Raw genomic sequence first — 24490 nt, 5'->3', positions numbered from 1 at the left:
GCTGCCCCAATTGAGCGAATTGAACTTGCCTTTTAAAGATATCAATGATATTTTAAATGCTTGAAGGGTAGCAAAGAGAAAACAGATGCAGGGCAGTGATAGAGTTTGCTCTCTTGTAGATTGTACTCTATTCTATTAAATCTCCATCCTCTGAATTTAGTTTATGTGACGTACATTTTTTCCAATTTCTCCTCTTCTGTTAGATGTGCAAATGCAAAATGAAAAGCTGGCAACATGAACTTGAAAGATCCAGTTCAGTGTTAGTGTAACAATAATTGTATACGTTAATGTCTCGCGTTCCACCTGATCATACTGCAGCATCATTGCCTTTAGGTATGATTTCAGACGTAAGAGAAGCAGTTCACAGTGACGGATGACAAGGTCATACAGAATACAAAGAGTGATTAGCAATGGAAAGGAAGACGAGACAAACCAATGGAAGTATCTGTGGGAGCAGCCTTACCATAGACAATCCATAACAAAGAGAACTTAAGAGGGCTTGGAATGCAGGAGAAAAAGAAAACAGGCAGATAAAAACAAATAAGACAAAAAAAGATGATGATGAAAGACAACAACGAAACAAGAGTCATGAAAGGAGTTAGATTAAAATCCATTCAGTCTGAGAGGCTTCAGAAGGATTCATTAAAAGTCATATACAAGAGCAAAGAAAACCTCCTTTTGAAATCAGTCTTCAAGAATTCTCACTAATGTTCTTGATAATATTCTGCAGATCCAGCGTGGCTGGTTTTGTCTCGAACACTTTTCACTGACGTCTAGTATAAGAATGACGCACACTCAGTGACTGTATATTTGAATGACAGAACAGACGAGTCAGCCGTTTGTCAGTCCCCAATGAAAACCTGAAATGAGCCACATGTGGGCATTTAAAGTAAACCAGCCGTAATTAAATTCAGACTTTTCACAGGAACGTCTCACAATAAGGAGCATCATGACACTGACTAGCAAAAGCAACCACATCCCGTCATCAGCCTCCGTGAATGAAAATGAAGGTATTTCAGCTCCCTGGGGGTGATGTTCGCAAAGGCGTTAGGAATGGAAACAAAAACAGGAGCTTTAATGTGATGCAATTGCAGAAATCTGTGTCTTGTAATGCGCACATCAAAAAGTGGGAACTCATAAACATGGATGTCCAGCGGGAATGAAGTTCAGCGGCAGGGCATTGAGCTCTTGCATGGTCACCAAAAATATTACATCGTGCTATTTCACCTATGTGAGATCCAATATAATTGATTCCGCTTTCAAGATTATTCCAAACCTTTTCTGACATGTTTCTAGAGTCAAATTTCTGAAGTCATGGTATGTAAGTGTATCTTTTGTTACATGTTTTACCTGTTATAAAGCAGTCAGGTCAAGAAAACAGAAGAAAATACATTCATCATTAACAGTGTGTGTATTGTAGCTACATTTTGTCAAGCTGTGTCCATGCAATGTTATTCTTAGACATGCTTTCTTTTAAGAACAAAATATTCACTGCAGTCGTGTGGCTTTTAGTAGCCCATTTTACTGTCATAAAGACTGAATCATGTTGACACAAAACCCATCCACACCTACTGCACTGTGCACTATATACACTAGCAGATAAAAAAAAAAATCATGCATTTATTAAATAAATCAAATTAAATAAATATATGGTTATTTTCTATTATTACAATGTCAAATCAAACATGATTTACCAAACTTCATTGGTCTCCTGGTTGCAAGTCGAGCGCCAGGGAAGAAGTTATTTTCAGCTACTTATCTCTGGCTTTCTTCACCGTGCAGTGTGTACTCTCTGAATCGGTCGCGCTATGTTCTGACTACGCTTCTCTCTCTCCTGTTCATGTGCAGTAGGGCTGTCCAGGCCGGTAATCCATCGGACCCACTTAAGCTCGACAATGGCGGATGTTGTCACCAATCACGGGCAACTTAAACAGGTAAAAATTTGGAAAAAGAAACTGAAACAGCTACAATTCAGGAGCCGGCTCCCATTGTTCACTTCAGCAGGATCATTTGTTTTATTGTAATTCTCGGCTCAAGTCTATCCTGCACACACTCCATGGTGAAATGATCCCTGAAACACTGTGCTGCCGCGCATATTACAGGAATTGCTAACAAGTAGAGCAGTATATGAAAAATTCTATCATGGTGAAAATAAAGACTAAATTCTTCTCGTTGGAACGTCCGTAGAGGTGTGCGGAGTGCAATGTTACTTGGTATATATAGCACCTGTGTGACTCTTCCCCTTTCTTATGGTGCCGTCAAAGTCACAGGGACTGAAATACATAATTTGAGGTGGTTTATATACCAAGCGACACATTGTAAGACAAAGAGTGAAAGTGGCGCTCAAACCTCCATTTTTCTCCCACAGTGTCAGGATACAGCGAGAAAAAGTCGAGATATGCAAAAATTGAAATCGTAACGCGTCGACATGCAACGCTCTGCGTCAACATAAGACGCAATAGTCACTTCACAAGAGTCGCTGTTTGACGCCTTGGGAGTGAGAATGTGTTGAAGCATGGACTGGGAGGCATTGGGCTCGATTCTTCATCCACTTTTCAAATGAATCCAGAAATGTAAACAGACTCAGTTAAGGTAGCAAATGTGTTTATGGAAACTTACTTGATGTTGTCCAGACAGCCAGAGTCTGGTTTAAGAATCGCAGTATGATGAAACATCTTATAAAGAGCGATGCCAAGGAAGATAACATTGAGCTGAAACACACAAACAAACCCCAATGAATAAAACGGACTGAAGGCAGATTAAAGACACCATTTCAGCAAAACAATTCCCAGACTCAGACTGTGCTCTAGCATTTGATGTAGCCTTTCAGGGCTAATTGGCTCAGGAGACACCGTAGGAAAACATATTCTTGCATTACTCGCTTAAGCATTAGAGAATTGTGCGGCTCCCTCATTGACTAAGGATCACTCACACATCGGAAATTCAATTCTCACAGACACTGCCTGCTTGCAAATGAGTAATCTCGCGACTGTGGCAGTATATGTTGACAGTGAGGGTCTAGTCATAATCAATCCCTGTATCGCCACCACTCTCGCCGGACCCGTGATGGCGCACCTGACATTTCTGAAATGATTACAGAGCACTACCATACCTTCTGACATTCACCTAATTGGAAAAAGCTTCTTATTTTTCAGGCTAGTCTGTCGTGTGCTTTGTATGTTTCTTCCTTGTAGTGAATTTCAGTGTCACTGCGAGTCTTTTTCTCTCCGCCAATAACGTTTTCTGGTCTGACAAAGCCTTTTGTTGTCTTCAGTGTCAAGCTCTGCCGTCTCCCTCGCCGGTTCTTCTCTGTTGGTGTTACGTTATTTATAGTGAAAATCAATAATGTGGTGATACTTGAAGCACAGCAAGGAAAAAAAAAGTGCCATACGAAAATCACAGTTGTTGCTATTGTCCATCGGGAAGCCAGTATTGCACAGTGTAGGAGCTATTGTCTAAGAGCTGAGTGTGATGACCATCTGTGGGTTATAAACACTGGCAGCATGAGAAAAACTATTGGAAATATGTAGTGAACATTGCAAGTACATCAGTGTGGTATCAACACATTTGATTTTTTTTAAAGGAGCCATCTATTTCAAGGTTACAAAATGGCCTCCAAGCATGAACAATGCTGTACCAAGACAGACGCAACCAGAATTGTTTTCCTCGGTCGTAATGTGTATGCAGAAGGATGCGATTTGAAAAGAAGCAGTGATTCTCCACCTCTAAGACTTGTGACAGGACTCCATGAATTAGCATTCTGCTGTATGTCAGCCATGAATCAAGCCGGGTATCACAGTCAATCTCCCAAATCGATTTGATTTGGATTCACCAGGCTCTGAACCAATAAATCACAACATGATTCACTCAGCTCTTCAAAAATGTGGCTCAAACGTGAGACAAAATACACAGGCTTCACTTTTCTTTTCGCTATAAAGGGACAGGTTTGAAGTGTAAAATTTGGATTGGTGTCACTTTAACTTTGACTGGAATCAAAACTGTCAAGTCCCTAATGTATTTCAATAGACGTGGTCACATATTGATTTTTAAAATATGGGTTAAATATTGAAATGTACAGTAAACTGACACTGATACTTCTTGGTATTAAAGTCAAATGACACATTTGAAGGCACTGGATATGAAGACCATGACACCATCTGTTGTGAGATTTGCTTTATGTCCACATGAGGCCACCATAGACGGAGACTTATGGTGGAGCAGTGTTAGCTACTTGTGTTGTCCTTTCAAACACAGATGCTCAAAAAGTGATATGATAAGAATGGCGGTTTTGAGATTGATAAGATTGATAAAAAAAATAGTCAAGAATCATCGCATCAATTGTAAGTACTACCATGCTAACCTCAGTAATTCATAGTCAGATCCCATTTCGGTCGACACACTGATTTGTTGATACATTTTAAAGGGCAAAATGTGACAAAAGTGTGAACTATGCAAAGTTCTTATCATAATCTGAGATTAATACTATCTGTTCCTTCCAAAAGTTCCTGCTTGTGCCTACTTGAGAGTAAATCCCTGAGCTGGGATTTATGAAGCTGCTGGGACGTGGCTGCCTCGACAGATCTCAGGCCAACCCTTGTCGGAGATTAACAACCACCTCTTTGCCTTTCCAGTGTGGGGCAGCTAGTCTAGACCCCACTTGCAGTGTTTGTGGGAGCATGCATGTACTTACCATAATGATGAGTGTGGCTGGACCTATGAAGCTCCAGATAAAGTAGGTGTCCAATCGTAGCCAGCAACTAGACAGAGAGGGGAAACGAGAGACAGGCGGGGAAGGATTACAACTTCAACTTCAGCTGGATCTTGGGTAGTACTTGTGTCTCACAGAAGCAGAGAAGGAATTATCTCAGTGTCACCACCCATCAAATCTATCCCAATGGACAAAAGGAATTTAGGAGTCCAAGTAATGCGGAAACATGAATCATTGAGCGGTGGATAAAAAGAGAACATGCGATAAATAAACCTCCCCGAGGACACGTATTCATGACATGCTGCAGCGGGAAATTTACGGCAGCTCCGCGCTCATTTGAATCAGAACACACGGACGACATGTTTAGGTATTTATGAAGTCAGGATGTGACCCCGAGGTGATCTTTAAATGGCAGAGACCGACATCTGGGCGCGTCCTTCATTTGCTCTTTTTCAAGGTCTACAGTCCACGCAGCCAATTAGAGGAAAGCAGCTCACGTTTTTGTTCAGTTCGACAACAATTTGCCGGCAAAACACCTCTTCCACATGTGAAATCCTGCTAGACAGCTTTACATGTCCAATGCAGAACGTGGACAAGAGGCCGCCTGAGTGCCCTCCACGGAGGTCAGAGCCAACAATGAGCAGAAAAGAGTGCACCAGAGGGAAAAACCACTGGAGCAAAATGGCCAACTTATTCATGACTAGCTGCATTTGAATTATTAATCTTTCAATTTCCACTACATTAGAGAGCCCTCCATTACAGCTCCCTCACTGTGTCGCAGAACTGTCCATTATCGCTTTGCGAAGTCTTCGCCGCCTTCATTACAAGACGCGCTGCCGATGGCCAACGTGGAGCCACGTAATGTGGCAAAGGTGACGCAGCAGGAGGTTGATAGTTTCCCACACCTGTCACGTGGAATGTCAAGGAAGTGTAACAGATGACTCGCACAACTCAATGGAAATGAACTCGTGGCTGCAGGAATCCCCAACGTTGGAACTGCGTAACATAATAAAGGTAAAACGCATTTCTCATACACCGTCCATTTTTGTCTGAGCCCAGATTTATGAGCATAATATTACATCTGCGCTTTATTAGAATGAAACCACTGGGATTGTCTGGTGTGTTACCCTCCGCAGCACTTTGATTATTCATCCAGAGCACGACATTCAGACGCTCATGTTTTAATGATCATCCCCACAATAAAATATTGAGCTAAGTGGAGTATGATTTGGAGCGGGTTGACGGAACGGAGCCTTTCTTGGACTCATGGAGGTGATGCGCCGCAAGTGACGTGCAGAGAGTTAAACCCGAGGAGCAGCGGAGGACAGGAGCACACGTGAAACATTTAACAGTTATATAACGTCTCCGACGCTCTTTTCTATATGCAGCGCCTCATTCATAAGCAATTGTGTTTAAAATTGATGTTTTGTGTTTGAAAACGCCGGCCCCACACCATTACTGTCTCTCAGGGACCTGGTGAATTCACAGAGTGATTGTGAGAGGGAGACGGGTCATATAGTGCAGGCTATAAAGATATACACTATATGCACATTTGGACTTTGAGTGTGCAGCCCGATGACATGAATAAATCATTTTTCTGCTGTCATAAAAGGGCAGGTCATACATAGAGATTAGGGAGATCCCACCGGTGTGCTTTAAGGTTATTCCATATGTTCCCATTAAGTCAAGTGGAAAATGTGAGTTTGCCTTGGGCGGAGATGTTTGGATATCTTGAGGTCTTGTTTGAAAACGAGAGGACGATTGGTGAGAGGATTAGTAGGCGGAGCAGTGGGGACCTCCGGTCAATCTGAGGCCCACAATTCACACAGGATGCGTCCCGCGATCCGTCAACGGGTCGGCTGAATGCAGCACATATAGAGTTTTGTTTGATCACGAAACACAGGGTTGAAGAGGAACCCAGTTGATTTAAAAAATGTGGTCACTTTACGTACGGTTGGCTTCATTTCAAAAGGTAACCCATGGATTTATTGTGTAACTGAGCACATTTCCTTCCCTGCTTGCACTGCAATGTCCAAAATTAATGCATTTGTGTGGCAGAAATATTGTATCAGAAATGGTTGTATTGTTGAACAGATGAATCCACTATAAATGTTGCAAAATACGAAGACTATCGACTTGTGACGTGCTGATACAGTTTCGAAACCATGACACAGTGTTCTCATTTTCAGAGGCCACTCGATGCCACTTTCTGCTCGGTAATCTTTGGCTATGATTTTAATGAAACCTCACATAATTTTCCTACCAATAGCGCCACCAACTGAGCTCTGCTACATGACACCTCACGTAGTCCTTACTGCCACATGAGCCATCTCCAGAATTCATCACTGGAAGGGGGCCAAGAGCAAAGCGGGCCCACACCAGGTCTGGCTTTGGTGCCGGGGACCGTGGACACTCTTTGTGGCAGACTCCAATTCTAAATTCCAGGCGCTTCGCTGCTCGTGTTTGACATGACGGAATGTTGACGTCTGTTTTCACACTTTTCTCTATTCACTTACAAAGCCCATCTGAAACTTTGTTTTTGACCAATAACGATTGATTAAAGATTAAAAGTGGCTGTCGTCTCCTGTAGTTAAATGGCCAGCAGCCCAACACCCTCCAGAGACTTGGAGTAGAGCCAGTCGTTCCACAAGGCTGGTGAGAGATTTCAGGCATCCCGATGAAAGTCACACTGCCACATCCTCGGGGATGTTTTCCTGCCACCTATAGCGTGAGGTGTAGTTATCACATCTCCGCTGTCTATTGGCGAATGTCTCCAGATCCCTCATTCAGAAGTGGAAAGGGAGTCTGGGTACACTGCTAGCTGCCAAACAAAGTGATAAAAAAGGAGACGCCTGGTGCCGCTGAGTGTCGTGGGCTGGCGTGAAGAACTGTGAATGTCATCATGTGCTCTTAAAACATTCACATACTTCTGCTGAAAGGAGCGTGCTCTTTTGATCTGTGGTGCAGCTGGAGCATGTTTAACCCTGACACTTCAGATGATCTCATTTCCTGTTTCATCTCTTTATTCTCTTACATCACTAGTTGCCCATAAATCCGCACTACGGCGCACCTGAGCTCTCCATCCGCACCTCTTTAATCTTTCTGTATTCACACATTATGCCGCTGTGCATTCCCAGGCCCTCGACAGTCAATCTTCCTTCCTGCCCGTCACTGTCCTTTACTCCCCCCCTCCGCCACCCTTCTCTGCTTGTATCCCCACTCAATGTGTCTGTATTGTCTCCTCAGTGGTGTCACAGCTTGTAGAGGTCCAGTGTGGCTGAAAGCCAAATTGACAGCAGGCACACCAGCCTCTCTCCATTCCTCACTCACCCGTCATCCATACTTCTTTCAAACCACTTTTTTTTTGTTTCACCCCACTCCCCTGTCCTTACACTCGGTCTGTGCCGTAGCTCCTGTAGTCCACGGCGGCGGACACCGCCACAATGACAGCAGGCACTCCGTATCCTGCCAAGTAGAAGTACTTAGTCCTGGAGTGCTCACTCTCGAACACCTCCACCAGCATGATGTAGAGCTGCACCCCCTCCAGGAACATCCAGGTAAAGGCTGCCAAGAAGAAGAAATGGAGCAAAGCTGCGAAGACTGCGCAGGCAATCTGGAAAGTAAGAAAAAGAACTGAATTAAAACACCAAACTTAGCCAATTAGCTGTGGTTTGTTTGCTGTTCCTCACTACAGCAGTTCATTTTTGGGGGGGTAACAAAGTGTGAATTGAAAAAAAGGAACTTTTCATAGCATTTTTCCACTGTTTCAGCAAACACTGAGATCATCTCATTTCAAAAAGGGTAGGTTTGGTACAGTCTCGACAGGATGAAAACGTCATGGCTGCCTTACTACACACTAAATAAACAATAGGTCACCATGCATTGCTGTGCTCTATTTTTCAGGTTGCACCATCTTTGTGCTTTCAAGCGTGACCAATGTGTTAAGACTCCTAACACATTGGCCAGCGAAAGCTACAATCTTTGGCTTATTTACAAGTGTTCTTTGCTTCATTCTTCATCATTTTTTGCTCTTTTTTCACAACAGCCAATGCTCATCTCTCACTTAGCCTCACTTGTACTTTTCTGCAATGAATCTTGGAGTATTAATAAATTATTATCCGGTTTCTGGAAGGAGAAATTAGTCGTGTTACCACCAGCTATGTTGTTGTTTTGCATGTGCAAAGGAGTCTATTATGGACTGGCACAGATGGTGGGCTGCGTACTGTTGGTGAGCTGAAGTGCACAACAGCATCCTTCAAGTATCTGTATTTTTTCTGGGATGACAAATGTCATAGCGAAGACGCATTACAGCACTGAACTGAATCCTGCCACGTCTGATAATAGCAGAGCAAAGTCTGGTGAATGACGTGCTTTTGGACCCGATACATGGGTTCTGATAGTATTCATTTTCGCTATTTTAATTTCCTTTAATATTCTTTACCAAAAACCTGAAGTTGAATCATATATTTTGGAAAATAACTTATATGATAGTAACAGAAAAAAAGAGAAATAACTCAGAAAATATGATAGTCAATGTGGTGTGTGGAGGTGGAGGTATTTGTGTATTCATAAAAAGTATTTACTCTCTTTATAACAATTATAGCAATTAATGTGCAATTACAAAGTGCTCCGGTCTGAAAAACTCTGAGCTAAATTGTTTGAGTGCTTGAGCGCCTGCAACATCACAGACCTATGTTCAGGTGCAACAGAAGAAAAAGTAGGCGGAGCCGGAGTTCTTGGCCTACAATTGACTGAAGCTCTTGCTTGACTCAGGTGTGAAAGAACTTGGGCAGCGCTGTCATCTACAATCTTTCATCCCACTCTATTCGGGTACAACCACGTGAGCGCTATCAGGACCCCAAAAAAGACACCCTTTTCACAAGCTGAGCCACATTCTAGTGCATTGTTACAGGAGATTAATAAAATTAATGACACAAGTCATTTATTGATTTATTTACACCTAGGTGATTTTAGGTTTGAAAGAACTTGGGCAGCACTGTTGAGCTTGACTCACCCTCTTTTTACCCAGAAACAGATATGCAGCACCAGTAATCTTGTCCATCGCTGTTAGTCTGTCTTTAATTTTCAAGACTGAAGCGTGAAATAGCATTGTTTTAGAGCTGTCCTTGGACCGCTGCTGCGTGGCTTCACTTGGGAACTCCGTCTCCAACACTTGGATCCTATTGTTCATTGTTATCTAACCCATACCGTGGTTCCACACAACACAGTGCAAGGTATTTAGTACACAGACTCAGAGGATCTGACTGAATCTGCCCCCAAGAGTTGCTAAATATAATGTACATAAGGGCAAAGGAAGAAAAAAAAAACCCACAACATATATACTATGAACCATAGAGAGGCTGACAACCCTCACCTCAGACCATGTGATGACATAGATGAGTCTTGAGGCATATTTTTCAAGCATACGGAGAGCTGCTAGAAAAGACCTGAGGCAGCCTTTGCAACAATAACACAATGCAAGAGCAACATATAAGCAGAGTTGACATCAAAAGGAAAAATAATGGAAGGATTAAACAGCGAGCCGCCAAAAGTGGGGAAGATGAAGAATAAAAGCGGGAAGAGGAGAGGCTCGCAGTTATAGCATATCATGACAGCAATTATAGGGGACAGAACGTCTCCAACAGACTAACTCCTTCGCGTCTTTTCACAAGTCTTAAAATATAAATGAGACATGTAAGCGTCAACTGGCCTCACTTTAATGCCAGGTGCTGCTTGTGAGTCGATGAGAAAGGAGACTATTTGGACCACACATGGACAATATGAAAAGATTGATAAACAAGGGGGTGTGGAGCGAGTGGGACACTTAAAAGCCAATTGAAAAACAATGAACTGAAAAAGCATTTCATTTTTCCGTCACATTCCCGACGCAAAATAATGACAAAAAAAAATGAAAGTACTTGTCATCATTCATCAAAGCAGGCCAGTAATTTAATGTTATTTCCTGCTCTCAACTGCTGTTTCTTTGCTCTAAGCATTGGAGTTCGCTCTCATTTACCCTTTCAAAAGCCGAGCCACATTCTAGTGCATTGTTAGTGTAGAGTCATAAAATTAATGACACAACTCATTTATTTATTCATGACTAAAGAGATGATTTTGAACTCAGAGAGATTGAAGATTCAAAGCAGACCTATCATTATTGACGTGCAAACACGAAGATGGAAGCATGAGTGACACAAATTTAATCCCTTCAAAGTGAGGAAATGCAACAGAAAAATAACTTGCAGACAAGCCTGACCAACACACTAACCTGACTGGACTGCACAATGAGCCAAGCATGCGATCCAAAAAACGGCTCACTGGTAAACCACCAAGTCTCCAGTCAAAACCCACTTACCAACAAAATCCATACCAACCAAGCAACAGACATGGCTGTATGAAGCAACGAAGAAAAAGATCAGCCAGTCAAATAACAAGGGAAGCAAGCAGACCAAACTCCAAGTGACTAGCTAAGTTTAAACATGCGAAAAAAAAGCCCTTTTATTATCTTATTCAGGGGGTAACCTGCCCAGTTCACATCTGAGTGAAGGCTGAGTGAACGTGAGTCAGACACATTATCACCAACACACCAGCGGTGGTTTAAATGTGAAGAAAACTGTCGAACAAGGCAAAGTCCAGATCAAACAACTGCTCTGGAGCCGGTGACTTGGGGGGAGGAGGGGAGGAAGACAACTGCACTATCTCCAAAAGACAATGAGGTTGGGGAGAAAGGGAGTCATGCATTTCCATTTTTTTTTTTTTCGGATTGCACAGTGCCGATTACGCACATACAAACACACACACACACACAGGATACAGGTATAATGGCTGCTTATGCAAAGTCATTTAGATTTCCTGCAGGTCTTAATGGATTAACTGGCAACACGCTACAACGTAAATGGAGGTCGCACATGGTCACAAGTAATTAGTAAGATAATAAATTCCACAGCAGCACGCATGAAGCAGAAGAACAATCCCAGCTGCACCGACAAACACACAAGCCCTTCTTAACAAACAGCACTTTAGAAATGAATGCTTGACTTGTCGGCAGGAACAACAGCCGGTGGTAAGTCACACTGAAAAATCGAACGGCACAATATGCTGTGTAGAAAAATGATTTCATTTCAAAAATACTGCATCGATGGATGTAAATATTTTAAATCAACCTGTTTAAAAATGTGATACTCAATTAACTTTCCGGGAAAAACATCTGTATTTCAATTATTCAATAGTGGATTACACAGTGGAACCATGTGCAATGGGCTTTCCACAAAACAACCAAAAAAAACCCAGAACTAAACAACAAAAAATGGAGAGCTAAATCAATTCATTGGATGTTAACTGTTCAATATACAACCTGTCAATTATTATTATTATGACGTGATGAGTTTAACTGATCATTCACTGGGGAAATCTCACTGTAAACATTACTAATTGCTGCGGTTGATAATGGATGACTTATATCAAACCACTTATTAAATACAATTAGCAAAGCTGAAAGAGAGTGTAACATATGCAGAGGATGCAAAGATCCTCACGCACCTCACATGGATGTGCACCGCACAGAGACTCACACACACAACATGAAGCTCACCGGTTGATCCGCCCTGTTGATCCCCACCAGGAAGAGTGACTCAGCAATAAAGAGGCTGATGCAGAGGTTCTTATGAATGGTATTGCGGTCACTCTGCAGCCCACGGAAGAAGCAAAAGGTGAAGATGCAGATGAGCAGGCAGACCAGCGACAGCAGGATCCCGACCCATGTGATCACGTCCAGCAGCAGGTCGTGCATGCTGTCCGCTTTCTGTGTGTGCCAGAGAGAATGGCAAGATCAACAACAGACGACACACACCCGCACGGTGAAACAAAACATTCCCGAAAATTTGCATGTTAAAAAAAAATAGGTTGATTCAATGAAATAGAAAAAGTTTACAGTTGGAGAAAAGTACATTAAAATTATACAAAAAGCACTCAACACAATGGGCCATATGTGATCACCTGATATGCATTATTATTACCTTACAGTGTATTGACAATAAAAAAATACAGAGCAATCATATTCAGTGAAAATAAGGGTGGGAACTCTTGATGGGTGCTTTACCAGATATGAGAGACTCACCTCAGGTATATTTCAACAACAGAAAGAAACTAAAGAGAGCGCACATCGCCGTCAAGATACTCCTTTTGTTTTTTGTTTTTTTACCCAATACTATTGCCTATGTTGCAATAAACAAGAATGGTGGGAAGAGCCTGTGCAGCAGTGACCTGGTCGTAGCAATCCGGTATCTGGATGGTTCGCTAGAGCGCTCCCTGCTAATCCGGCCTACTGCCATACTGACTACCTGATGCCAGGATGGTCACCAGCCGCCACTTTGAGACAAGGAACTGAACCTTTGCCGTGAGCCAGCAGCCAAGCCCCTGACTTAGCCACAGTGATGTGAGCTCCATGTCACGGGACCGACAGTACAATAGGATTCCTCAGAAAACTTTACCGTGTTGGTGAGGCTTGTATCACATTACTACAGCCAACCCACTACTGTGTGTGACTCTCGCCTCTATCCATCAGAATACCACAACCTGGCAGCCACATCAGTGCTATACACACAGAGGTGCTGTGGTCAATCCACAGCACAAACTCTCACTATGGAGCAAATTGAAAGCTCACGCCAAAATGCGCCTGAAGTTGAAGCCTGTAGCCCAGGGGCCAAAAAAAGAAGAAGCCAGTCACACACAAAATCAGATCCGATTAGTGCTATATCATTGATATAACAACAAAAAAAGTATGACGAATGACTTATCCTACACACGGCAGAACAATTCGGCTTTCACCCACCAGTCCATTCATTGATGTATAATGGCACTAGAGCAACTTTTCAGATGTCAGATTGTATCATGGCTACATCTGATCTGTACAGTTCAGGTTGTACTTGATATATACATATATATATATATATATACTATATATACACTGCACAATACAGGTTATGGGTGTAAGAGAATATTGACATGATCAGTTGTCGTGATTCTATTGTTTCGGTATTTTTGCTGAAATATCACAATACAGTGTGTGATATTTTCAATATTTAATACATCCATATGTGGATATGACACTGCACGTGCGACTGCAAAATGTAACTGTGAGTCAAACTGGACTTACTTCATAGCAATTAAGAGCCAAATTATGGCTCTTGTTAACAAGTATGACAATAACTCGCAACATATCACACTGTATCGTATCACCACTCCAGTATCAGGATGCGTATCATATCGAAAGATACCTGCCAATACACAGTCCTAATACAGGTATAGTACAGACTTAATTCAGGCTACAATACACAAGGCTTTGGACACTTTGGAAGGGTATGGTGGCACGATAAAGTCTCCCAGTTTATCATACTGTCAAAATCGATATAAGGTATAAGAGATACAAGGGATAACATCAATAAGCACATATAAGAATAATAATAACTCTCCTGTACTTCCTTTTCCAACATTATTTCATTCCTATTTATGCTTGGATCTGTGTTATGTTATGTATTATGTGTGTCATAGACCTGCAACTCCATTTTAATGCATCACCAGGCACAAAAAACAGATGGTTCACTTTCATGTAGGACTGGCAACATCGCAACTTCACCGGGGGATGTAATCTGTAATCCAGATGTTGTGTTCAGTGTCATGGTTCCCTTCTAAAGCCTGACGACCCTGAGCATGAAATCTCACAAGAAACTTTCTGAACCAGGTAACCCATACCTTGACTTCCACATGAGCCATGAGAACTGCAAAGCTGGTGAGGTGGGTGCAGGAGCAGCTGGTGTGTGTCCGATTGGTGCCCAACAGACGACAGTCCTGCGTCGACCAGAATCCAGTCATGGTGCGTTTGGAGTAGCTCCAGAACGAACAGTTGGGATTGAAATTTTCTTCCGAATGCTGAGGGCAAGGAAGGAGAAAGAGAAGGAGGTGAGAGAAACTTCGCACAAGTCGAATACATTTAAAAATGAGCCATAAAGCGGGCGCTGCTAGAGCATGGTTACTTAGTCATCGGGAGGTGGGAGGTTGGAGTGGTGAAAGAAGCCAAAAATAGTGAGACAATGTGGGAGGATTTGGTGGGGAAAATGTGATAGGAAGGAAGACACACAGAGAGGCAGTCAAACACACAACAACAACAATGCAGCAAACAGAAGGGACAGAATGACAGGGAGCAGCAACAAATAAACATGGAGACGTAGCAGGAGGTGGCGGCAATGAATAGGCGCGAGAAGCTGCTCGTGTTGTGTAAACTGACGGATCTGTGTGTGTTGCACTGGGACAGCTACTGTCCAAATGACCAAGCGAGACTGAGAGGAAGATTTTTTTTGGCTGCCGACCGGCTGGATCACAAACTGGGTTGGCATTTCTACTTCACTTATCGGAGAAATTAAAGCCAGAACAGGAAACTATTGCTTATCCACAGCGACTGGTATATCTGGAGTTGAAGGGCCGGAAAAAATACAAAGTAAAGTCGATAAAAATAGCATGTATCACGATTGTGCCTTCAGTATACGCGAGCTGGCTTTTTACAACGCAGCATGGATACGAAACCTGTTGTTATTGTTCCTTCAACATCGACTCAGCCTTGTAAGATAATACCACTGAAGGTCTGGGGGTGTGCAAATACAGTCAAGCTAACACCACTGGTGGTGAGGTCGGTAGGATGCTGGCCTTCCCCTCTCGACAGTCGAGCTCGATTTCACTTTTCAAAGTCACGTGGCCTTCTTGAATCATGGCTGTCAGATAAAATTAGCGCCTCGGTGAACGCAATCTGCCGTCTGACGCCATGTTTACACATAGGAAACCATTCTGATATACAACTATTCCCCCCAACGTGTTGAAAAATAACACTGCAAACACTAAATCTTTTGCATTTATATGAACCTAAGATGGCAATGTTGGGTTACTTACTGCATTTGTAGTGACATATGAATGAGCCCCACTTCAACAGCATGTAGTTTCTAATGTATTTGTAACCCAAATACATACGTATATACATTCAGATGAAATGATGGAAGAGTCACACACAGAACTGAGCGATCCCTGATAGCCACTATTTAAACAAGGAAGCTTTCTTTATTGATTTTTGGACAGGGATTCTGGTAATGAAAACAACATCGCTCACTATAACAGTTTGTTTTTGTGTGTGACTCAGTGCTTCACTAATGCTCCGGTGATGTCAGCAGCACTCCTCTTCAGTCCATGTAAACACATACTCCGTGGAGAGGACGGTTCAAACATGATGACCAGCCAAACAAACTCCACCGTAAACAAGGGGTGCTCCAATGATTCCACACTGTCTGGCGCATAACAGAACCTAAAACTCTGTTTTTCAAGGTTTACATGGCAAGACAAAAACTTTCCCAGAAATCTCCACTTTGGTCCCAGATTTTCAGAGGAACCCACTTCAGTGAGAAAAACAGTTTCTGTGAAAACGAGCGGCCAAGAGATGTCTGCCTTTATCTAAACACTCGGGAAATGGTAAATGGGGCGTCAGTGCTTCTCATTTATTCATCAATTGCTGAGCAATCATCTTAACTTCTTTTCAGCTCACTTGGCTGTGTTGAACGCCTTCTCCTTAGCTAAAACAATAATCCAGTACTGGAGGTGAAGTTCATTACGTTATTTTTTTTATTTCTTTTTGTTGTGCATGTGTCTGTGTGATTCAGTTTGTGAACAGAATTCAACCACAGAAGAAGTCATTACGAGCAGATATTTGAAAGTGTGTCACGTGCACGTAAAGCACGAGCAAAAGTTCTCTGCGTGCATAAGATGAAGTGCATTAAAATAATCTTTTTCATGATCCACAATTCAGAAAATGTTAATAGCACATTTCCCATTGACCTTGGTTAGAGGAGTCCTTCACTTTCATTCCGAACCGACTTGCTTCAGGACGGAACCTCAAAGACGACCAGGAGCCAGGTGCCCTGCTTACCTGCAAATGTTTGACTGTGAAAACCACCGGCTCCGACAGGTAGACCTTGTTACTCTCCTTGTTGATGGACACTGTGATGACTGGGGAGTTAACAATCACAGAGTAGTTGGGGTACAGAGCGTCGTGGCCAAGCTTGACGCTGGCATTCTCTGTGGACAAATAGGCTCCCAGGTTTCTGTACAGCACAAAGGCCATCCTGATCTCACCTTTAAGAGAAAGAAGCAGAACATTTCTGAGTGTTATTGACTCAATGAGGAACGTCAAAGAGCCGGAGAGATGGGACTTTCACAGCAAAGAGAATGAGAAAAAAAAGAGAGGAGAGATTTCCTTCACACCATTTTTGCCGTGCTGTTTGAGAGTGCTGGCTGATAGCTGGATGGAGTTTCCATGTAGTTCTGACTGAGGGAAATACAAGTCGGCGAGGTTGCCATCTGTGCTCAGCCTGGCCACTTCCAGCTCTGAAACAGACCACGGACACGTCAGTTCACCTTACGTCACGTCAGCTTCATCATGCATCAAACACTTCCCTCAATGAAATGAGGGAACTAATTCCTTGGGAAAAAGGATAATAAATTGGTACAATATTAACAACAACAAGAACTTTCCTAGCCTGACCAGGTTTGAGCCGAAACTATGTAAAACTATATCAATAAAACTTGTTTTCAAGACCATTGAAACTACTGTTCTTTAAACCATTTGACATTAAACAACAAATCAAATGAAAATAAATTAAGGTTAAAATAGACAACACTCAGCAGGAACTGTCAGAGCAGGTTAGCTCGCTACAAACAGGCCTGTCGATCTTCAGTCAACGTTGGCAACAACACGGACAAACAGGCTAATATTTCAGTTGAATCGATGTTCTCAAATGTAGCACCAGATCTTCTCTGACAGATCACACCTGTGACAACAGAAGGCACACGCAATATTTTGAACTGACACATTTTCTAGTCTCACACCGTCAGAGTCAGAAGATGGCGAGCCCCGGTGGTCAGGAAGGAGAGGTGGGTATAATGGAGAAACAGGTAGATGGTCCATTATTGACATAGACCTGATATTTTGCACAATTATTAATGTGTTTCAGTAACCTTTATTCTTCAATTAAAAAGCAGTGACTTTGCCTCCCGCTTTTTCCATGAGAAATACTGAAAAGCCAGAGAGTCCCAAGGCTGGGAATGTAACTTCTGTATAACTCTAATAATATTTACATATGAAATATCTGCAGTTTGTACTTCCATTTGCATACCCTGGTTCATTAACACATTTCTTTGCACTGAAGCCAAAGCTTTAGACAGAATCACTTTATAAGCGTAACAAACACCCTCAAATTGTCCTTAATTTATATATATATATTAATGTAATATAATCTCATGTCACACTTCCTTTTGCTTGTTAACATTTATGCTTCTTTATATTCGTATTGCACCTACATTTAAATTCCCATTTCTAGCCAAAGCAAAGGTCTTTATAACCTGCACAAATACACCCTGAGATACAATCGGAGGAGAACATGAGACAGTATTGATAGCCTCATCCAGCCTGGGGACCTTTTCTTCTTAACTACAGCACTTCCAAGGGAACAGGATTGCTTCAGTCATTTCATACTTGGGTTTATTTTCCCCCACAAATGCATTTGCCATTCTCCCATGTTTAAGGGCTGAGCAGTGAAATTCTCCAGGTTTTATGATGATAAAATCTCTCGACATAAAGCACTTCGGTAGAATCATCGGGGTCCTCGAGGTATTCTGTAAATACCCTTGAAGAAATATTGAAAGCATTTTTGTAATCAGTCCAAGTATTGAGTTTAATCATGGCGGGCTGTTCAACCTATAAAGGCCTGGAACGCTCAGGAGCCATGAGATCCTGAGTTCAAAACACTGTTTACACGTCTGGGCCCCTCTGAAGAGATCTTGAGGGACTTCATATCATAACAATAATATCAATAATATTCCAGACAAACACAGGAGACACACATCCAAGGCCGGGTCCACGCGACTTCCCTTTGTCCAGCTCCTCTGAGGAAATACTGAGGCAAGCCCTGGATAACTGAGAGCCATTTCAGCAGATCTGCCCAGGACCCCTTCCCACTTGGTCATTCCCAGACACCGCTTGAATTATTTTAGTTCCTCTCTGTGACAAGTAAGGGCAAGAATAGAGAGATGGATGACGTGCTGGTATATTGACATCTTTGCCTTTGACGGAGACACGGCACTCCAACTAACAACAGGTCCGATTTTAAAGGGAGTCATTCAACAAATGAAGGGAGTGTCGGCACACATGAGTACAAGAAAAGGAATTCCACAATATTTTCCCACACTGATACAGGCTTCAGATTACATCCAGCCGAACGCAAGTGAAAGCTGTCACTTTCCTGGCTCGTGTGGTCAAGGCAGCCAAGTCAAGGAGGAACAGTGAGATCAGAGCTCTTTGCTATGGTGGAAGCCATGGTTGCAATTGTACCTACTGTACAGCTTATGCAAAACCTTTTCAATGTATCATGTATAGCATCTGTGAGCGTGTGCATGTCTTAATTTAAAAAATAACTGGGTCATCATAATGGGGTTTAAGTTTGGTTGAGAGTCCTGGTTAAGGTGAGCCATGCGTTTTGGATGGTTAGGTTTAGTGGGAGAGGCTGGGGAAAGGGTTATGGCAGAGGATATAAATACATACGGCACTTGTTTGTGGATGTGTGCGCGTAAAAAGGGCTGTATTGGAGGTCGAATGAAAAAATAAAAACGAACATCCACAGGAATATTGGAAAACCTTGAATCCTTGAAGTAACAATATTTGAACAGCCAAGTTTAATTGTACTCGCCGATTATCACATTGTAATATAGTAGATAAAGTTCCTAATTAACGCATAATTATACCCTTGGAGCGTTGCAATCTTACACATCTGAGTGATTCGACGATTAAGGCGCTGCTTTCATGATAAAACCGTCTCTCTGTTTAAAGACAAAGACCAACTGAGATGGAAATGAGAGGGGTGGGGGCCGTGGCGGAGTGAGAAGGACAGGGCTGAGAGGAGGGAGCAGATAAAAGGAAACGTGGGTCGGAGAAGCGAAATGGATGAGAAATAGGAAATGGGCTGTTACAGTGAGAGTCGGACGCCGAGCACAGGAGAAGAAATGTGATGACAAGCTGTTGTGTTTTTTCAGCGCGCACAACAAGACGGGAGGTAAAAAGCTCTGGGACAACAAGAGAGGCCCATTCAACGGCATGGCTTTCAAAATAATAGCATTCTTGAGAATAATGCGGGTTAAGTGTTGCGCGCTAACAGAGTGATCATTAAAATCCTTTTTTCACACAACTCCCATTCACACTCATTGAAGGCGGCGGGACATCGAAGCACGCTGAGCCTAATCTAATTAATGTCTCTTTGTCATGACAATCCTCCTTAGAAACACACTTGTTCATTACCATGATCACACTCACGCTGTTCTCACGGTGTTATCTTTGAGATCAGTGTTTGGCTTTGAACAAGAACACTATTTACACTTTTCCTCTCAGTGCTAGGTAACCTCCGGGACCCCATGTAGGTGATCCGGCCCTCATGTGATCAGTGTGAAACTGATGATGGCGGTCAAATGTCCCATTAACTCTGCTCCTGTTTCTTCACATGTTCCCTTTTTTGCATTATCTCACTGCATTTATTGGTCTCTTTCAAGAAATATGAATGTACTAACTTTTATTTACGTCACGCTATGGTGGGGGTCAAATCATGAAAGGCACCAAAAATGGCATTTGAGTGTCTTTAAAAATTATATTGGAACCACATTCAACATATCATTCTGTGTCTGTTTGCACATAACTCTGTATGATTTGAAATATTTACATAAGAAAATGTACATAGCCACGCACCTCATAAATGCTTAGTTTCCCAGGAACTACAGAGCTCTCATTCTCCCCAACCCCGCCCACTCTGCTGTGATTGGTCAGGATGACACCTTCAGCCCACGACGGGTCACTACATTTTTAAACGCCATATAAAGTCCACACTCGGAGGCTAAAATCACTCGCAGCCAAGGCCTCACTTCCTATCCAGTCCAAACAAGCTGATGTGCACCGTCCTGTCCGCACTTGGTTGTTCACAGATGGAAATACATGAAGCTCCTGCTTTGGCAGACCAGAGAACGGTGAAGTTACCGCAGTGTTTTTGGACTCAAAAGGAACTTGTAACCATGAGCGAGGTAGGTAACTACAGCATTAATGACACAGTCTGTATCCAAACACAATACAGACCGCGTTTGAGTTGAATATTGGTGAAATGACTTCGACATGTTTCTCACTCTCTCACTTCCACATCTGCCTGCGATGACAGTCACATCGCTCCAAATCAACAATCATTGTACCAATGGGAGGGTGTGTTATTCAGCCACACTCTTAATTCCGATCATAACTATGTGAAATCAAGTAGACACGTCTCTGCCATAGCTCTGTATTGAGGGGGGGTGTGGTCACTGTCCACACCAGCCCTAACCCACATAATGCTATATTCAATTGCTCACCCTTGGTCTCCATGTTACACAAGTCCTGAAGTCGCTTCGACAGTAACAAGCATGTCATAAGCCCTATACTGATTTACTTAGCTTGACCCAGGGACATCAGGAAGGAAACAGAAACAGACATTTTAGCCCAGACCTGGAACAGATGAGCGACTTTAGTAATCTGCAATTGGGAATTAGACATTCCATAAAAAGCCTTGGGGATATAACATTACTGTACATAGGATTCATGTAAATCTCACCAGATTTTGTGGCTGTGAAACATGTCATTGAACTGAGTTTGACAACTTTGTTCCCTCACACTGAAATTGGACTCAAAACATCCCTTCGAATGGATTACTGAAAACACAAAGGTAACCGCTCAATTTGGTATCAGAATCTGTCTGCAACTCAGCGACAGCAGCCACACGCACATTATAAAGTGAGTGCTTCTCCCACGTAGTGAAACCCCAGCTACTGGAATTGCTTAAACAATCATTGCAGCCTTTCACACAGCGCTGTTCTGGTTCTAGCATCGGTGCTGTTCTGGACTCTAAGAAACTCATGCTCTCTTTAGAACCAGCTCATATTAAGGGGAACTGAAGTGGGAGGTTGCTATCGTCAGGTGGGAGTAAACAATACAATGGCAAAATGACATGTTGCACTGGAATGTTCCTAAGTATTTGTTTCCATCTAATACAACTTTTGATGACAAGGAGACATACAGTAACAGACGTTTATGTTGAAGGCACCTGCAATGAAACATGTGCATACAGCCGATACATTTTGCAGACGTGACTGACAAATACGACATGCAACGGTGGTTGCAGGTTTGCAGGTTGCAGCCACACACCAAGCTTTCAGGTTCCATGTACTGGGGTCAACAGCGGGGTTCTGAAAAGTAAGGCCAAAACAAGGGTAGCTGTTTGACCCTGACACTAGTGTGCACCTGCCACAAAGACTCATTCATGCAAGTCTATGGCTCTTCTGCAGATGCTTTGGAGAAAGCATCATCTTCCCTTCCTCCTCAGCGACGACTGCTGTTTTTTAATTTTCATTCACCTCTTTTTTTAGGCAGCAAAACACACTTTTTAAAGAAAAAAGAATCATGCAATGCACCTAAAATTCCTCATTGAGCAAAGAAAAAAATACAATCTGCGATATATCAGCCACAATCTCGGGAGGGATTATGCTGTTCTTCCTTGGAGAAGCAAAATTCAGAGGGGAGTGAAAAACAGCAAGGGAGAAAAAGATAGAAGAGAAAGTGAGATGAGAGGCGGTATCAGGCCAGTTATGAATAAAGGAAGAGATAATCATGGCGGATCTGCCCGCTGGATTAGCTAGGAGGGAAGATTAACAGAAAATAGAGGAGAGTACTGCACTGACAACATTTTCCACCAAAAGATTAGTCCCCCTTTTAAGTTCTACAGAAATGTGGTAACCTAAATTTCCCGTTTATGTAACCACACGTGGTGCATCTTGGTGGAAATTATGCAAATTCAATTTTGTGTAGGCTGGTGAAGAACTCTGGTCCTCACACACATTGTTGCAACCGACTGTAGTCTGAATCTGTAATGGCTGTCTCGTGTGAAAGACCATGATTTCATTGCTTACTGAAGTGAACGTGAGCTAAAATAACCCTGAAAGCATCATCTGACATTCCGCCAGCACTATCACCCTCGAGCACACACTCCTTCGCTCTTTACTCATCACGTTCACATGAGGATAGCTGAACGACCCGGCTCATCATGCGGTGCCCTGAAAGTCTGTCATGACTTTTCCTTTCAATGGCTGTCAGTTTTATCAATGGGGGGAAAATTGTCGATTGAAAAGGAAAAGAAAGGCCAATAAAAGAAAGTGCTACTTTCCTTTTCCAGTGCCAGTAAGACCATATTTTACATAGAAAACATCAAATGAAAACATGATAAATCGACAAAAATTGATGTTTAAGAGAGAGGGATCATTAAAACCGATGACAAAAATGACAAAAAGGTTTTCAAGAAAGCCTTAAAATAACATCCAAATGAGTGAAAAAATACAAGTGCATGTAAATTCAAAATGTCTGAGATGACAACCACACACACACACACGCATGTTCATAGCTCCACCCTTGTGGGGACCTCTCATTGCCATGTTTTCGCCAGACTGTCACCGAAAACCTAACTATCCACAAAAAAAGGCTAAACTTAACCAGGGCTCTTAACCGAATTATTAAGGCCCAATGACGTCTCTATCCTCAAATCGAGGCTTTGACTTGTGGGGACCGGCAAAAATGTCCTCACAAAACAAAATGTCCTCATAAGTAGGTGTGTTTCCAAGAATGTATCCCCACAAAGATAGGGATACAAGTACACAAACGCACACATCAGTTCACTTATGAGTCATCCATTACCTTCTTTCTGGACTGCGTAGGGTAACAAGTTCACTCTCTTGGAGGCCAACACTTCAGATTACACAAATGTACCATTAATAACCCCAAGAATTCTTTGTTTATTGTTAATAATCAGTCATTACAGTGTAAAGTGCGAGCCATAGAATGCAGTCATTCTAGTCTACTAAGACATATCTTTATGACAATAGGAAAATGAAGCATGAAAAGAGATGTTCCCTGGGATGGTCTCGGTGTTCGTGGCTACAGTGGCCGAGTGAAGGGGCAGGAAAGTGAACCAGAGCCACATCTCTTCTGTTGCTTCAAACATATCGACACGTTGGCGGTGGAAATTCAAGGTGGCTTGGACATTAGACGCGGCCAAAGACGGGTGAATGTCGCCACGTAGGTTGTTCATTAAACACCTTTGCGTCAACACAAGGTCTAATTTGGACACTTTTACCTTAAAAAGAGGGCGACTAATGAGATTATCGGTGAGCGATGATGAAAATGAGCTGGAGAGAGGAAAAGATGGTGCAAAACACCATGGCAACAAGGTCTGTAATGCTTTGTCAGTTTCATTCTAAAGTACCAAACGGAGAAAAGAATAACAAATAAATAAATAAAAGGCAAGGCCTCAAGGTCTTTTTTCCAACACGTGTGGATGTGCCTCTGCGGATTTTGCAGCGCAATAATTTTAATATTGTCTTTGATGAATATTCCCAAGAGGCTGTAAATAAAGCATATTATGTAAATAAGATACACTGAGCTCGCGATTTTGAAAATAAAGAATACTCACAGAGCAAAAAATTCAAAAAATATACACGTGGCAGTTTGAAATGCGTAAAATCTTTTCCACGATTTTCTGTCAGAGAGGCTTCTCATGAAACCTTTAAAGCCACTGAAGCTGCCTGAAAGTGCACCAGGGTTGTGGCGTCACTCACTGTACAAGTGAAAGTCAAGCATGG

At 42.5% G+C, this 24490-nt stretch overlaps 1 protein-coding gene across 6 annotated transcripts in view; it reads right to left on the bottom strand.

Moving 5' to 3' along the window:
• LOC128755062 (adhesion G protein-coupled receptor L3-like) overlaps positions 1-24490 on the bottom strand; it is a 136053-nt gene that overhangs the window by 12975 nt on the left and 98588 nt on the right. For all 6 annotated transcript variants that reach the window (XM_053858268.1, XM_053858270.1, XM_053858272.1 and 3 more), the window contains 7 exons: positions 17006-17128; positions 16671-16876; positions 14459-14635; positions 12300-12509; positions 8101-8321; positions 4691-4757; positions 2620-2711 (listed from right to left, as the gene is read on the bottom strand). In XM_053858268.1, coding sequence (XP_053714243.1) covers positions 2620-2711; positions 4691-4757; positions 8101-8321; positions 12300-12509; positions 14459-14635; positions 16671-16876; positions 17006-17128 — 1096 coding nt within the window. The remainder of the gene's footprint in view (positions 1-2619; positions 2712-4690; positions 4758-8100; positions 8322-12299; positions 12510-14458; positions 14636-16670; positions 16877-17005; positions 17129-24490) is intronic.

This window comes from Synchiropus splendidus, chromosome 2 (assembly GCF_027744825.2).
Source record: "Synchiropus splendidus isolate RoL2022-P1 chromosome 2, RoL_Sspl_1.0, whole genome shotgun sequence".
Taxonomy (NCBI): Eukaryota; Metazoa; Chordata; class Actinopteri; order Syngnathiformes; family Callionymidae; genus Synchiropus; species Synchiropus splendidus.
Note: the sequence above shows the minus strand (reverse complement) of the source record. Positions and strands in the feature narration are given on the sequence as shown.